This window comes from Petaurus breviceps, unplaced genomic scaffold (genome assembly GCF_028583685.1).
Source record: "Petaurus breviceps papuanus isolate PSGF00001 unplaced genomic scaffold, PetGlider_PUasm1.0 175, whole genome shotgun sequence".
Taxonomy (NCBI): Eukaryota; Metazoa; Chordata; class Mammalia; order Diprotodontia; family Petauridae; genus Petaurus; species Petaurus breviceps.
Window position 1 is genome coordinate 59,777,539 of NW_027185764.1, and position 17,687 is coordinate 59,795,225.

The window sequence follows — 17,687 nt, forward strand, 5'->3', positions numbered from 1 at the left end:
CCCTGCAACAACAGCACTGTCCTTCACCAGTGGACAGTATTCACTCTCTGTCTGCAGGACAGTCTCAGGGCTTCTTAGCGAACAGCCAGATTCCAGGACTTCTTCAACAAAAGGACTGTCTTTCACCAGTGGACAAATCTGGCAAAACAACATCAAAACAGACAGACAAAGTACCAGCAAAACAGCCATGTCTCCTCAGTCCTTGGCAGTTCAGGGAGCAGGTCTCAAAAGTCCAGGGCAATTCAAAGCGGCCACCAGCAATTCTCTTAGTCTCTCTCCCTCTCCACGAGGTGCTGCTTCCAAAAAAAAAAAAGGTCTTCTGCCTCTCTCTAGTGTCTCTCCAAATCTATATCACCAGCTCCTCCCAGTTCAGGACTTTCTTTTCACATCAACAAGCCCATCCCACAGGTGGGATTAACAAACTCTGGGTTTTAACACAATCAATTTGAAAACCAAGCCAATACAGGGGAATCTTTAATTGCCATTACTATCACACCAACGTCCCAAAAGGGAGTGTCAGGTGGGATTTGAACCTGACTCCTCTGACTACAGCTTTCATTGAGCAGTGTCAGATAAGTGACAAAGATGGGATTCAAACTCAGATACTCTGATTCTAGACTTTGTCCTTTTCCCACTATTTATACCTGGAGAGAACCACTTGGAAGAGATTTATTTAAAGAAGCAGAATTGATGAGCCCAAAAACTTCTGATGTTATAAGTAATATGAAAGCTGTTCTTCATTTTTGTATTACCAGTATACTTGTATTTGTCCACACAAAAATATGCACTTAATAACATCAGTTGAATATTCTAGACTGAAGGGTATTATCTAAATTTGTTTTCTTTTTTAACTCTACCTTAAAAACTGAAATGAAAATCTTCATATTGGGGCGGCCAGGTAGCACAGCAAGTAAGGGCACCGGCCCCAGTGTCGGGATGACCTGGGATCAAATCCAGGCTCAGATACTTAGCACCACACCCAGAAATAACTGGCCATGTAACCTTGAGCAAGTTACTTAACCCCAATTGCTTATTAAAAAAAAAAAGAAAAAGAAAATCTTCATATCCAAAATGTTTTGTGGAAAAAATCCAGTCTTTGGATAAGGTACAGGATACTCTTTTTAAAAGTAACTTATTATTTAATTTTATTAAATTATTGTTAAAATAATTAGTTTTTGTTATATTATTTTAATACATGGGTATCTTTTGTTTTTCTTCATTTAACTTCTTATCCTCTTCTCTCTCCCAGAGAGTTGTTCCTTATTACAAAGAATAAAAAAGAGAAAGAAAAAACAGTTCAGCAAAATCAAATAACACATCAACCAAATCTGGCATTATACATAGGTTTCCATATCTAATCTCCTACTTCTTAAATTTTTTTTTATTTTTAAGCAATCGGGGTTAAGTAACTTGCTCAAGGCTACACGGCCAGTTATTTCTGGGTGGGTGCTAATCTCCTACTTCTGCAGAGAAGAGAGGGAGATAACATTTTCATTTCTTAGAGGCCAAACTTTATTATTTTAATTTCTTAGCATTCAACTTCAATTTTGTTTTATTCTTCCATTTGTAATATTGTAGTCATAGTATGTATTTTTTTCTATTTCTACTTAACTTCACTTTACTTTGGTTCATGTAGGTTATTTCATTCTTTTCTGTATTCATTGTTTCTTGCAGTCCTGTGACAATTCATTCCATTCATGTACCTCAACTTGTTTATTGGTTGCAGCAAGGGTGGGATTCTTTGCTTTTTGGAGTGCAATTGGGGTTAACCGACTTGCCCAAGGTCACATGGCTAGTAAGTATGTCAAGTGTCTGAGGCTGGATTTGAACTCAGGTCCTCCTGACTCCAGGGTTTGTGCTCTATTCACTGCGCCACCTAGCCACCCCATGGGTGGGATTCTTTTTTTTTTTTTAAAGCAATTGGGGTTAAGTAACTTGCCCAAGGTTACATAGCCAGTTTTTTTTGTGTGGGTGTTAAGTATCTGAGGCCGGAACCAATCCCGACTCCCGGGCCCGGGTACTCTTACTCACTGCACCACCTAGCCACCCCCATGGGTGGAATTCTTAAAAGGTTTCAGATGATTCAGGATATGTCAGTCATTCATTCTTTCCTTTAGACAGCAAGTATTTGTTAAGTGCCTTCTGTTTTTCGGGCATTATACCATACAAAGTCAAAAATTAAATAGCCTGTGCCTTGTCAAGGAGTTTACATTCTATTGGGGGAAACACCAGCAGTCCACAAGCATTTACTTGTGTAAAATGCTTGGTCTGTGTCAAGAATCGTACTAAGTACTGTAGATATAAAGAAAAAGCAAAGTGAGGAAGAAACCAGGAAAAGCCCGTTGCAGGGTTTCATTTTTGGACTGAGTTTTGATAAAGGCCATTTATTCTTTGAGATGAAACTGAGTTGAAGAAATCATTCTGGGCATGGGAATAGTCAGTACAAAGGCACAGAGATGATAGATGGACTTCCATGGATAAGGATCTGCAAGATGGCTTGACCATAGCATATGTTGAGGGAAATAATGTATAAGACCAGAAAGACAGCAAGAAGACAATTGTGAAGAGTTTTAAATGCCCAAACAGAAGTGTTTTAGTTGATCCTAGAGGAGTCATTGGAGTTTATTAAGTTAGAAGGTTGAGGTGGTCAGAGCTATCACTTTGGCAGCTTTTTGGAAACTAGAATAGAGTGGGGAGAGACATGAGGCAAGGAGTTGTAACAGCAAGCACCTTAGCATACCCAGGATGGCTACTAGCACAGGTTCTTTGATCTGCTTTACTAAAGGAAAGCAACTTTAAAGGGGTCAACAGTCTTTAATTAAACATATATATCATTCACTCAGTTCATGGGAAAAATCAGCACCCTGAACTTGAGAAAATATAAACAGAAATTACAAGCAGACAGAAAATACTGAGAAAAAAACCCAATTCAACAGATCAATAGACACGGCTTCTAGCTGTTTGACCATTGCATACATACAGTTAGTTACTAGAAAGAGAAGCACCAACATCTGACCAAATCATTATGTTCCTATAAGTGAGCCCCAAAGCAAAACCACACCTCTGAGTGTGTATACCATTCTTCAGGATTGGAGGACATCCCATTCTTTGTGACCCACTGCCTAATTACAAAGTAACAAAAGGTGTGGGCCTCCCCTAATCAAGTTTCTCTTGTTGGACTGCAAGTGAGGCCTATTAAGGGGCAGGGAAGATCTTCAAATTCCCTTACTATTACAGTAGTATGTTTAATAAGGGCCAGGATGGTCCCCTTGTTGGCAGAAATAAGGGGATGGATATGAGAGATCTGGAAAATGAAGTTGCAGTATTTATCAACTGATTATATATGTGAAATAAATGAGAAGTTAGGAATAACAGTAAGGTTGCAAACTTGGTTTACTGGGAGGACAGTGGTGTCTTCCACAATGATAGGGAAGTTTGGAGATGAGGATATTATTGGGGGGGGGGGTGGCGAGCTCATGAGTTCTGTTTTGAACATCTTAAATTTGAGATACCTGTAGGACATCTGGTTCAAAGTGTTACATACACAGTTGTTGATAAAGGCTCTCAGTAGATTATGACAGGCTGTCTCTGCAAATCATCAGTCCATGGGAAGTGATGAAGGTAATTGAGGGAGAAAATATAGGGGAAAAAATGAGAATCTGGAACAGAATCTTGGGATAGTGGATGGAACTCCAGCAAAAGAGACTTAAGAAGGCATGATCAGACTTTTTAAAAGTGTGGCAAAAAAAAAGAGAAGAGGGATCTAGCAGTTGGTCAGAAATTTCAAGAGGTTGAGAAATGTAAAGATTGAGAAAAGGCCATTAAATTTGCCAGTCAAGAGCTTATTGGTAAATTGGTAATGGGATAGAGCAGTTTCATTTGAGTGATGAGGTCAGAAATGAGATTATAAAGAGTTTAGGAGAAAGTGAAAGGAGACAAAGTATCAAATAGATGGCTTTTTTCAAGAAGTTTAGTTGAGGAGAAGCAAAGTAAGGTTTTTAGAAGTTGAGAGAGACTTAGGGAGTTTTTCTGTGCAGCCAAGAAGGAACTGTAGGGAGAAACATTTCAAAAAATTAGAAATAGGGTGATAGTGGAGGAGGCAGTCTGATAGAGAAGATAAAAGAGGAAATAGATTTGAGTGTGTATATATATATATACATATATATATATATATATATATGTAGAGGGGATGTTGTTCTGTCGTTTCAGTTGTGTGTGGCTCTTTCTGACTCCTTTTGGGGTTTTCTTAGCAGATATACTGGAGTAGTTTGTCATTTTGTTCTCTAGTTCATTTTGCAGATGAGGAAACTGAGTGAAACAGAGAGGAAACGGAGTGACTTGCCCAGGGTCACACAACTAATAGGTGTCTGAGGCCAGATTTAAACTAAGGAAGACAGATCTTCCTGACTCCAGGGCCAGCACTCCATCCACTATGTCACGTAGCTACCCTGTAGAGGACCATCAGAGACCTTAGAGAAGGAAGAGGTAGTAGAGGATTTTTTCCAAAGGATGTAAAATAAAGAAAAGGAAAGAAGAGAGAGTTTATGATAAAAGCCTCAATTTTTATTTTATTTTTTGTGAAACATAAGGCTAGATTTTCAGTTGAGAAGACAGGGAAAGGAAAATGTGGTGGGAGATTTGAGGAAAGAAGATAATGTTGGAATAATACTATAGTGAGTCAGGTAGAATATCAATTAGAGAAGAGAGTAAAGAAATAGAAAATATATTCTTGTTTAAATCCATTTATAAATAATTATAACCTGATATATTTGTTGCTTAATGAAAATGCTTTTCTTTTCATATATTGCCAAATGTTTTTTTAAAGCAAAAATAATATTTTCTTGTCAATTCAGCAGGTATTTATAATGTATGTACTAAAAGATAAGTACATATTTAGTACAGAACTGGGATTACAAAACTAGGGTATAACCCCTTGTTCTGAGAACATATTTAAAGCAGTGTGTACATCTCAGCTTAATTCAACTTTTGAAATATTTTTGTGTCCTTTTTAATTTGCAGGGCCACTAGTTAAGTCGGTGATCACAGGCAAACACTTTTTATCTCTGGTCCTCCATTTCCTCTAACAGTTTTGTTAAGTTTTGATCTTAGTTTATTTCTTTTGAAAAGTTACATTTTCTTATAACACTGTGTCAGATAAATAACTTTTGGAACTTTGCATCTAGAAACCTGAATCAAAAGAATGAGTATTAAATTAGTATTTCTGGGTTGTTGCAGATTTTTCCTCATCCTAATAACATCTGTCGTAGATACAGATAGATGGATGGATAGTTGATGTATTTGTGTATTAGTTGATGCTCTTAGCAAAAAAATTCTAATGTGATAAAATGTGGGGATTTTTATAGTTTATTGTACCACTTCTGCCATTGCTTATTTCCTCTTGTAAAATGAAGTTCTGATAAGAAAGGAAATCTGAATTTTTAATTGCACAATGATTTCTTGAGGAAAACTTGACATTTGTATATCACTATGTTTCTTGTTTTTTCCTAAGGTTCTGCTTTTAATTCTTGATTTTATTCTTTTATCAGTGTTGATTCCAAAAGAAAAGCCACCCATCACAGTTGTTGGCGATGTGGGAGGAAGAATAGCCATTATTGTGGTATGTGGGTGAAGGCCCTTTATAAATCAAAAAATTTTTAAGTAAACCTAATTGCTTTAAAGAATTAAAGATGATATCTATGTATAATAGATCCACCTAGTTAAATGTTACGTAAATTGTATTTTATTAAAGTCCTACTTCCAAATGGCTTATTGAGTGTTGTAGGTGACCTTGGGTTGCTCAACCTATTCTATTGTGGCATGGGCTTTGACAAATCTTAGCAAGTTAGAAAAACTTAAAGTTAGGGACCCAGTGATGGGTTTGTATATGTGTGGTCGAAAGACTAGCCCTGCTAAATTTGGGGAGGCTCATCACTCAGTTGAATGTAGAAATTTTTTGGCCATACAAACCCATGAAAACCTTCTATTAAGTAATAAAAGGATTGCAATCAATAGAGGGAGTACCCATACTACTAATCCTTATATTGTTGAAGAATAAGTACATAAAATAGGCAGGAAATGAGAGAGAAAATTGATGTAGGAATGTTACTAACACTACTAAGTCCTGCAAAAAGTAAAATATAAAACAGATGACAGTTCTCTGAAAATTCTGGAGCTCTGTAAAAACCGCCTATGCCCATAAAACCCTCTTCAACTCCACATTATTCATAAAGGACAGCTTTTCTGAAACTTTTGTTTGTATAAGAAGAATAATTCAACCTTAATGCTAGCTGCTGCTGGATTAATGTTTTGTTTTGGTGGTAATGTGGAATCTGAAATTTTTAGTTTCCAAGTAATTGTGATGGTCATGATTATGAATGTTCCTTTAAGACAATCTTGATCATGAAGCAGTATCAAAACCGAAAAGAAGAATTGACCCACACCTGTGTCAACTAGCTTGCTAACTAAGTCATTAAAGTTATCCCAGCAGGTAGAAGCCTTAGTAGAGACATAGGTTTGCCAATCCTTTTACTCTTGTCTTCTTTTTATTTCCTTTTGCCTCTCCTATTCATCTTCTTTGCTATTCTTCTCCCTCTTCACTATTCCATATTAACTCATCTGATTATTTTATCCTTTCTTTTTTTCAGTATACTGAAATGTAACCTTCAGTGATACAGTGATTAAAAGTTCAGTATTCTCTACTTAAAACTTTGAAATTGAATGTCGTTTTAACAAGAAATAAGTAGTGAGGCTTCTCTTGGGATCTTTTGATTTCTCATTTGTTTTTCTATATCCTTAATCTGCTAAAAGAATATTATCTCAGTTGCTTGATGATATTTCAAGGCTCACTGAGTCTTATGCTTAAAAGGGATCTTTTTTTAAATTTTTTGCATTTTTGGAGGGCATTTAAGGTATAAGTAACTTGCCCAAGGTTACACGGCTAGTTTGTTTTGTGTGGGTGTTAAGTGTCTAAAGCCAGAACCCAACTTGGGTCCTCCTGACTCTGGGCCCGTTGCTTAAAAGGGATCTTAATGTCCATCTAATACCACCCATTCCCAAAAGGAACTCTCTCTATAACATAGTAAGTGGTCAGCTCTTCTATGCTTGAAGCCCTCCAAGGAGAAGGAACTTGCTACTTTTAGTACCATTCCACTTTAGGGCATCTCTGATTGTTACGAAATTTTTCCTGAGATCAAACCTACATTTTCCTCTTTGCAATTTCCATCCATTATTCCTGGTTCTTTCCCAGGACCAAACAGAACCAGTCTAATTCTTCTCCGTGATGATTTAAAAAAAAAATCTTTGAATACATTTATTCTGTTCCCTTTGAGTATTCTTTAGGCTAACTGTACCCAGTTTAGCCATTCTCCTTCCTGGTTGCTCTCCTCTGAATGCTCTCCAGGTTATCAGTGTCCTTTTAAAACTTTTGCCCCCAAAATTGAACATAACAGCATTCCATTTGTGGTCTGACCAGGAGAGAGTACAAAATAATTCTCACTTTCTTATTGTGGGAAGCTGTTCCTCTTTTTTTTTTTTTTCAAATGCTTTGTTAACTTCTAATTTACATCATTAATTTCCACCAGATTTTGAGTTACAAATTTTCTCCCCATTTTTCCCCTACCCACCACCCCAAAATAGCAGTCCCACAGGATGTCCCCTCCTCCAATCTGCTCTCTCCCATATCTTCTCCCATACCCCCTTCAACTTTTCCAGTAGGGCATGGTGGATCTCTGTGCCCAAGTGCCTGTATATCTTATTTCCCAATTACATGTAAAATGGCATTAATAATAGTATATATTTTAAACATTTGATTTTAAAACTTTGAATTCCAGATTCATTCCCTTCCTCCCTTGTCACCCACCCTTACTGGGAAGATAAGCAGTTAAGTATAGGTTGTACATGTGTAACTAATGCAAAACATTACCATAGTAGATATATTGTAAAAGACTGACTGTATTTCCCTCCCTCCTATCCCACCTCCCACTTATTCTGTTCTCTACTTTAATCCTGTCTCTTTCCAAAAGTGGGTGCTTCCAACTTCCCTCCCCCTCAGCCTGCCCTCCCTTCCATCATCCCCTTCCCCCCTACTCTCCTGTAGGGTGAGATACCCCTATATTTACTGTGTATTTCATTCCCTCCCCAAGCCAAATTCAATGAGAATAAGGTTGATCCATTCCCTTTTGCCTTCCTATTCTTCCCCTCCAATTGTAACCATTTTCCCTTGCCTCTTCTATATGAGATAGTGTACCCTATTCTGTCTCTCCCCGTCTCCTCTCATTATAGTCCTCTTACCTCTTAATTTCACCTTTTAAGAATCATCCCTTCCTATTAAATTGGTCCTGTGCCCTCTGTATACCTGTAAACATATACACACATTCACATATGTATTAATTTTCCAGTATACTCTCCGATATAGACATATAGATATATTTCTATTCTCTTCAACTATTTTCATACTGAGAAAAGTTTCATTAGTTACAATTATCTTTTTTCCATGTAGGAATGTAAATAGTTCAACTTTGATAAGTTCTTTATGATTTCTTTTCCCTTTTTACCTTCTCATGCTTCTCTTGCTTCTTGTATGTGAATGTCATATTTTGTATTCAACTCTGGTTTTTTCAGCAAGAATGCTTGAAATTCCTCTATTCCACTGAATGACCACATTTCCCCCTGAAACATGATATTCAGTTTTGCTGGGTAGGTGATTCTTGGTTTTAATCCCAGCTCCTTTGCCCTCCAGAATATCATATTCCAAGCCCTTTGATCCCTCAGTGTAGAAGCTGCCAGATCCTATGTTATCCTGATTGTGTTTCCACAACATTCAAATTGTTTCTTCCTGGCTGCTCATAATATTCTCTCCTTGATCTGGGAATTTAGGAACCTGGCTATAATATTCCTAGGAGTTTTCTTTTTGGGATCTTTTTCAGGAGGTGATTGGTGGATTCTTTCAACCTCTATTTTGCCCTCTGGTTCTAAAACATCAGGGCAGTTTTCCTTGAGAATTTCTTGGAGGATGATTTCTAGGTTCTTTTTTTTGATCATGCCTTTCAGGTAGTTCAATAATTTTTAAATTATCTCTCCTGGATCTATTTTCCAGGTCAGTGGTTTTTCCAATGAGATATTTCACATTGCCTTCTATTCTTTCATTTGTTTGGATCTAACAGCATCTTGATTTCTCATAAAGTCATTAGCTTCCACATATGCTCCAATCTAATTCTGTAGGAATGGTTCTCCTCAGTGAGCTTTTGAGATTCTTTTTCCATCTGGCAAATTCGACTTTTTAAGGCATTCTTCTTCTCATTGCCTTTTTGAGCCTCTTTTCCCATTTGAGTTAGTCTGTTTTTTAAGGTATGATTTTCCTCAGTCAGGCTGTTGACTCTCATTTCATAATTTTCTTGCATCATTCTCATTTCTCTTCCCAATTTTTCCTCCATTCTCTTATCTGCTTCTTAAGGTCCTCTATGGCCTGTAACCAGCTCGTATTTTCCTTTGAAGCTTTTGGTGCAGGAGTTCTGACTTCACAGTCTTCCTCCTGTTCCATGCTTTGCTCCTTTTTGTCCCCAAAATAGAGGAGTCTAATGTTGGATTCTTCTGCTTGCTTTGTTTCCTTTGCCTGGTCATGTCGCCTCTCAGTCACTTGACCCCTGGGCTTTTTGCCACATTAGGATTCTGCCATCAGACAGGGGAGCTTTCGTCCCAAACGCTGGGATTTTCTCAGCTGCTGGAAGTATTAGATGGGTGCCCTCTCTGAGGCCTCCACACGCTCTGGCAAGCTGGACACACACCCCAGGACCTCCACCCTAGACTGCAATCCAGATCCAAGAAGGTTAAAGCAAGAGCAGTTACCCCTTAGACTGGTCGCTTGGTTCCCCTACACTCTGCAGGCCAGGAGCTGAAGCTGCAACGTGATGCTGGCTGAGCTAAGATGTCTCAGCGGCTTCTCACTGCACTCTCAACTACTAGGTCCCAAAGTCCAGACTGCACTCACCTCTCACTTTGTCCTTAGCATCTATGTTTTGATAATTCTGGACCTCCACAGCTGCTGGTGATCTGGAGTCCCTCCAGCCGGTGGTTGGTCAGACCCACCTTGGGGCTAAAACCTTGGCTTGCTTGTGGCTGGGCTCAGCTGGGAGTGCTGTGCTGGCCGATTCCTGCCAGCCTGCTGGGCTGTCCTCAGCGGGAGGTTAGCTTCTCTGTGTCATTTTGTAGGTTCTGTAGCTCCAAATTTTGTTCAGAGTCCCAAAATACATGGATTGGGGAAGGTGGGAGTTGGAGCTGCTCGGAGGTCCTGTTTCAGCACCACCATCTTGACTCTGCCCCAGCTGTTCCTCTTTTAATGAGGCCCAGCATTGCTCTGGCTTTTTTGGAGTCCAAATAACATTGCATACTTAAAAAGCTTGTAGTCTACTTTCTTCCCCTTTCCCCTGCCCCCATGTTTTCTAGACAAAGTTCTGTCTAGTCACCCTCCCCCCCATCTTTTACTTGTGAAATTGATTTTTAAAAATTCAAATGTAAGACTTGACATTAATCCTTTTTGAATTTCATTTTCTTAGCTTTAGCTCCACACTAGCTTATCACTTCAACTCTTCAGTTACTATGAGCATGACTTTCTACTATACTTTGAAGATGCAAAGAGAAAAACAAAATCATACATGCAGCGCAGGAGAGTTGAGATGAAGAGCAGCAGAGTCATACAGGGATAGTAATAAAATTATTTCTGCTGACAGGGTGAGGAAGAGAATGGATGGAGAATGATTTTGGTATGTGGCCCTCCATTCCCTTTTGTTAGAGGACAACACCTAGTTAAGTAGCTCTGAATGTGAAACTATGCTACAATATTTGTACTGTGGTCTAAGTACCAGAGCTGCTTAACAAGGTTTTCAGCAAAGAGCTTCATGACACCAATAAGATACTACAGTGTCATCCATAAAGGAAGATAGTAGTATATTTTAGACCAGTGAAATGAGGTTATTTTCTAAATTACATAATTAGGAATGAGAAATGAGGTTCAGGAGCACAAGGAATTTGACTCTTACTGTTCTACCCAGCAAGTGGCGGGGGGCAAGAGACCAGTAATGCCCAGACTTTAGGTTTATTGCATCCTGATGAGCTGTAGCTATACCAGTCAAACTAGTTTTCACTGGCTCACTGTACTTGCCTTTGAAATTTTTAGGGTAATCCCTAAGATGGTCCAGGCCCCTCAAAGGGGGCTTGAGTTGAGTTTTGAGCAGGTGAAGCCTTGATGAGAAGTTTAGAAAAGTGTAAGAAGGGAAAAGAGATGGGGAAATTAATGACAGGAATAAGTACATCCCATTCCAGAATTGAGTTCATTTTAGCCACATCTGAGGGGAGGTCTATATGTGCTAAAACATAAATTTCAGAGAGAGAGAGAATGTCTGTGTGTGTGTGTTTATACACACTTACATATGTATACATATGATCTAAGTGTATGTACTCTCTAAGGTGTAGAGTGTAACATTCATAGAAATGAATTGGAACCAATATGTTAAAGGCTAAGGAGTTTGAATTTTGCTTTGAATTAATCTCACAGCAATGAGATCAATTAATCAACAAATGCCTATTGTGTTCCTTGCAGTATGTGAGGAACTGGGGATACAAGTACAAAGAATGAACCAATTCCTATTCAAAAGGAACTGAGGAATATAGCCAAGTATGAGCAACGTGAGAAGGACCAAAACTAGTGTCCCAAAAAGGAAATTCTGTACAACTCGCTTATTTGATGGAAGAAAGAAAGGGGAAAGTCAGGCTGAGAGAAAGACAAAGATAACCCGAGGTTTGAAGGCCAAATAATTGGGGGAATGATGATACCAGCAATAAATAGAATTACATCTACAAAGGAGGCTTATTTTGAAGGAAAAGATGAGTGAGGTTTTAGCTCATTAAAAGTCCAAAACTATTCATCTTTTGTCTTTCTTTTTACACACACACACACACACACGTACTCACTCTCACTCACTTTAAAACTTTCCAAACCCCCAGGTTATTCTGATAAATGCATTTGAAAAAAAAAATTGTATTTAATATAACTAAGATTGCCTTTTGATTTTATTTTATAAACTCAAACTGAAGTGAACAGCTATGAAAAATTAGTCTCATCTCTGAATATTTAGACAATTAGACTCTCACTGTTACTAAACTTAATTTTTCACTGTAAATTAAACTATTTGAGATTATCTAAACTTGTTCTTGGTCTATAATGAACACAAGACAAATCTTCACAAGACTGGTATGTGTCATATAACTGAATCATGTATAAAATGTTCTCTGAAAACTGCTAACTGCATGAAGATGAAAATCTTCCCAATAAATCTTAGCAAATCTTTTACATTTAATCCATAAACATTTATTAAGTGTCCACTATTGAAAGACTTTTGGTGAATTGCTGTGAATACAAAGACAAAAAATAGTCCCTCCCTCCAAGGAGCTTACATTCTGTTGGAGGAAACAACAGATACATAAATAAGATGTATGGCGAAGGTAAAATAAATGCAAGATAATTTTTTGACAGAGGCGAAACAGTTGTGGGGATCCAGAAAGGCCTTGTGTAGAAAGTGGCACTTGAGCACAATTTGAAGGAAACAGGATTTTAAGAAGTGAAGGTAAAGAGGAAGTCTGTTCTAGGTGTGAGGTATAACCTGTGCAAAAATGTAGAGATGGAAGATGGAGCAACAGAAAGAAAACCAGTTTGACAGTACCATATAATATGTGAAAGAGAGTCAAGCATGATAGTGTTAGAAAGGTAGCTGGGGTTCAGGTTGTGAAAGGGTTAAACGCCAGATGAGAAAAACATATATTTGATGGTAGGGGAAGTAGGAAGGAAGGAAACAAGCATTTATATTTATTTTTTTCCACTTAATAGTATTTTATTTTTTCTACTTATGTGCAAAGATAGTTTTCAACATTCACTTTTACAAGATTTTGAATTCTAAGTTTTTTTTTCTTTTCTCCTTCCCATCCTCCCCTTCCCAAGACAGCATGCAGTCTGATATAGGTTATACATGTACAATCATACTAAACATATTTCCATGTTAGTCATGTTGTGAAACAAGAATCAGAACAAAAGGGAAAAAAGAGAAAATATTATGCTTCTATTTTCATTGGGACTCCATAGTTCTTTCTGGATATGGATAACATTTCCCAACATAAGTCCCTTGGAATTGTCTTAGATCATTGCATTGATGAGAAGAGCTAAGTCTATCAAAGTTGGTCATTGTACAATGTTGCTGTTAACTGTGTACAGTGTTTTCCTGGTTCTGCTCTCTTCATTCAGTATCAGTTCATGTAAGTCTTTCCAGGTTTTTCTGAAGTCCTCTTGCTCATTTCTTTTTTTTTGCAGGGGGAAGGGGGACAGGCAGGGCAATCGGGGTTAATTGACTTGCCCAAGGTCACATGGCTGGCAAGTGTTAAGTGTCTGAGACTAGATTTGAACTCGGGTCCTCCTGACTCAAGGGCGAATGCTCTATTCACTGAGCCACCTAGCCGCCCCTATCTTGCTCATTTCTTATAAAACAATAGTATCTTTTGCATTCATATACCACAACTTGTTCAGCCGTTCCTTAGTCATTGGGCATCCCCTCAATTTCCAGTTCTTGGCCATCACAAAAAAATAGCTGCTATAAATATTTTTGTACATGTGGGTCCTTTTCCCTTTTTTATGATCTTTTTGGGATACAGACCTAGAAGTGGTATTGCTGTATCAAAGGCTTTATGCAGTTTGATTGCCCTTTGGTCACAGTGCCAAATTGCCCTCCAGAATCGCTGGATCAGAAACAAACATTTATTAAGTGCCCTCTGTGTGCCACCCTGGGAGGTAGATGCTATTAATTATCCCCATTTTCTAGTTGAGGAAACCAATGTAGACCAAGATTAAGTGATTTGCCTAGGGTCACACAGCTAGTAAGTATCTATAGGGGCAGGATTTGGACTTGGGTCTTCCTGTCTCTGTACCCAATTCTCTATCCTCTGCATCTCCTAGTCAGTCATTGGAGTTTATTGAGTAGGAGAGTGTTCCCACATGGATAGACTATGAAAGCTATTGTTTTTTATAGGGAAATATTTCATGGATTTGGGACCATCAAACTTAGTAGGTAGTAATAAAATAACCTTTTATGGACATTTCTCAGGCTTGCTGTGCAGTCATATTGAATTCTTCTGATTTCAAGTTATAAGCAAGGTTTAGTTATTAACCAGCCCTCCCTTCCCCCCTCCTTTTTTTTGGAAGGGGGAAGGCAGGGTAATTGGGGTTAAGTGACTTGCCCAAGGTCACACAGCTAGTAAGAGTCAAGTGCCTGAGGTTAGATTTGAACTCAGGTACTCCTGACTCCAGGGCTTGTGCTCTATTCACTGTGCCACCTAGCTGCCCCAACTATTCCTTTTTAAAAGCGTCTAAATAAAGAGGAAAAAAAGAATCAAAATGTGCTTAGATGCAATTTATTAAACTTGTCCATTTTCATGCTTTATCAATGTAAGATGGGAAAAAAAGGATCATCTACTTTCATATAAAGAGAAATTAACACATTGTCATCAGAACTTAAGGCTGATACCACCAAAAGGTCCAAGTTGGGAAGGTGATATTTGACTATTAAGACTATATTTTGATGAAAAATCCCATTGCTTGGTGTGTATTCCATGGACATCCAGGCAAGAATATCCCCTATACAGTAAAACATTGATAGCAGTACTTTTTTTATAGTAGCAAAGAAGTAGAAACAAAGTAAATACCCATCATTTGAGGAATGGCTAAACAAATTATGGTACATGAATGTAATGGAATAACTTTATGAATACAGAAAAGTATATCAAGACTTATGAGAATTGATGCAAAGTAAAATACAGCACAACCAGGAAAACCGTATACACCGTGAGTAGAGCAATGCAAATGGAACGAACATCAGCAAAAGCAATGTAAACCAAACGCTTTGAAATTACACTGACACACTCGCTCCTATGCCCTTCCCCCCCACCGAAAAGAGAAGTGAGAATGTACCTCTTTAACCTGAGGTGGAGGACTTTCAGATTTGGTTGATTCCCCTGCCTCCTCCCTTTTAAATATTTGTCCAAAAAGATGGCTTTCTAGGAGGGGAAGGAGGAATGATCTAACAATTTTTTAAAAGAAACCATATATTGAAAATACAGGCACTATCTTATTTTTATAACCATGTTCCATCTGTGCTAGCTATGTTGTATATCTGACTATCCAGACATATCAATGGCAGTCTGCTGCTGAGGCAAGGAAATTTTGTTTATTTGGTGCAGAGCTTCTGTCTCCCAGCATTATCATAAAGCTGTTTTCTTTTCTCATGCACACAGACTGTCCAGGATTCAGCCATACCACTACATTATTCCAGTCCACCAAAGCAGAAAGCCATCAGATTGCATTATTCTCTAGTGCATTGTATCCTGTACTGTATTATATTGTTTACCATCCTTTCCATCTTTTCGACAAAAATAGTGCAAAATATTTGGTCAGTAGCTGGGTAAACAGTTATCTTTGCCATTATTCTTATCTGCTAGTTAAGTAACCTTTTCCTTTTTCTTTTTTAAGAAAATAAGACTGGTTTGCAATGATCTGTTTATGACATAATCACAGTTTTGTTTTCTAGATTTCTTTAATCTGCTCCAAAATTTTCCTTGAAATTAAAGGTGGCTTAGAGAGGACAGACACCATTTGTTATCTTTATCCCCTTTTGGGGAGAGGGGGTAGTATGTTTTTCATCTTTTGTATGTCATTGACAATGGTTTATGTCCCCTTTGCCAATTCTTTCAGTTCCTGAGGATGTTGTTCATTTGGGCCTGGTCACTTGAATTCATCAAGGACAACTAGGTCCCTATTATACATTTTTGTTCTTTTATTTCCAGTATGAAGGCCATTCTCCTTAGCAGAGAAAACAAAAAATAACATTAAATTAGCTTCTTTCTGATCTCATTTTTTGTTCTATATAACTTAAGGGGCAGTCATAGCCCTTCTTTTATCACCCTCTTTACCCCAATATAGAAAAAAGCCAAACCCCAAAACAACCAAATAACACAACTTTTTTGTTATCCTGAGATTCTAGCAATCCTGACACTGTTTTTACAGGATCACATTCATATTCATCCTGGTTACCTGTCCTTGTTTCCATCTTACCTACATTCTTTTAGAAATCTTTGATGTCTTACATACATATAAGTCTCTTCAGATAACTCCCACTTTTCATCCTGCTGTAATTGTTTCCCATTGAATTTTAGAATTTTATTCTTGGGGCGGCTAAGTGGCGCAGTGAATAGAGCACCGGCCCTGGAGTCAGGAGGACCTGGGTTCAAGTCCGGCCTCAGACACTTAACACAAAAACTAGCCGTGTGACCTTGGGCAAGTCACTAAACCCCAATTGCCCTCCAAAAAAAAGGCAAAAAAAAAAAAAGAATTTTATTCTTGAAACTTTCCTATTTCTTTTTAAAAGTCCATAATCTACCTACCTTTGAATTAGGATCTCTAGTTCCTTTTACTCTTTGGACATTTATAGACATTTGAAGCATTGGGTCCTATCACTGATTCCTTTCTTGTATTTTGTCTCCTATGAACTTAGGAGTGCCTCAGCTACTGTCCTTCCTTCATTGTAGATACTTTTATGACATATGGTTTGGCAAAGGTATGGGTGTGTGTGTGTGTGTGTGTGTGGTGTGTGTGTGTGTTTATAAAAGATGCTGTTTTCTCCACACTGTTCTTGTAGGAGGTTGTTGTTTTAGAGACCTCTTTGGAAGGTAACATGGTACAGTAGGGAAAAAAGCAGTGGTTTTAGTTAGAAGACCTGAGCTCAAGTCCCAGATTATTAGCTGTGTAATCTTAAGCAAGTCACCTAATTTCTCTTGAGACTCACCTATACAGTAATAACCATGGCAGGAGATGTGTACTTATTGCTTTACCACATGCAGAATGATATACATACATTATCTCATTTGAGTCTAACAACAAATTTATGTGAGATTTGTTGTTACTCCCATTTTACAAAGGTCACTTAACTAGCAGATAAGAATAATGGCAAAGATCACAGTTTACCCAGCTACTGACCAAATATTTTGTGCTATTTTTTGTGGAAAAGATGGAAAGGATGGTAAATAATATAAGACAGTAGAGGATACAGTACATTAGAGGGTTTAAATTTACAATAGACAATTCTGAGACTCAGAGAGGTTAGGTGACTTGCATACAGCTAGTTGACATGCAACTTAAGTGAGTGTTAGAGTCAGAATTAAAACCTAGGTCTCACCTGACTTCCAAATCCACGTTCCCTTTTCATTCTACTATGTGTTCTCAGGACAGAGATGAAAAATACACATAGTGTTTACCTGACAGAGTTGTTGTGAGGAAGGCATTTTCATAAATTTTAAAGCAATAATTTTAAGTTACTCATCAAAATATGTGATATTTCTGATAATTTGTAATGCTAGTTTATAATTTCTAATGAGGAACCTGCATTCATATAACTGATTTTGCTGGCTATCCAGCAGACCCAAGGATGAGGTCTGACAAATTTAAGTTTTGCTCTGTCACTGTTAACAAAAGAAAGATTTTATATAAACCAATGATATTTTTTTTGGAAATCTCAAGATACTTCCATTGTAAAACAAATTACTTTTAAAAATAAGTTAGTTTTAAAATGACATGATATAATATGAACATGAAATAACAT

The 17,687-nt window shown here is 37.8% G+C and overlaps 1 protein-coding gene across 2 annotated transcripts in view; it reads left to right on the plus strand.

Annotated features, from left to right (window-relative positions):
• The window catches only part of PRPSAP2 (phosphoribosyl pyrophosphate synthetase associated protein 2), a 69,565-nt gene that overhangs the window by 47,445 nt on the left and 4,433 nt on the right, over positions 1-17,687 (plus strand). For both annotated transcript variants that reach the window (XM_069085191.1, XM_069085192.1), the window contains exon 10: positions 5,547-5,617. In XM_069085191.1, the coding sequence (XP_068941292.1) occupies positions 5,547-5,617 (71 nt within the window). The remainder of the gene's footprint in view (positions 1-5,546; positions 5,618-17,687) is intronic.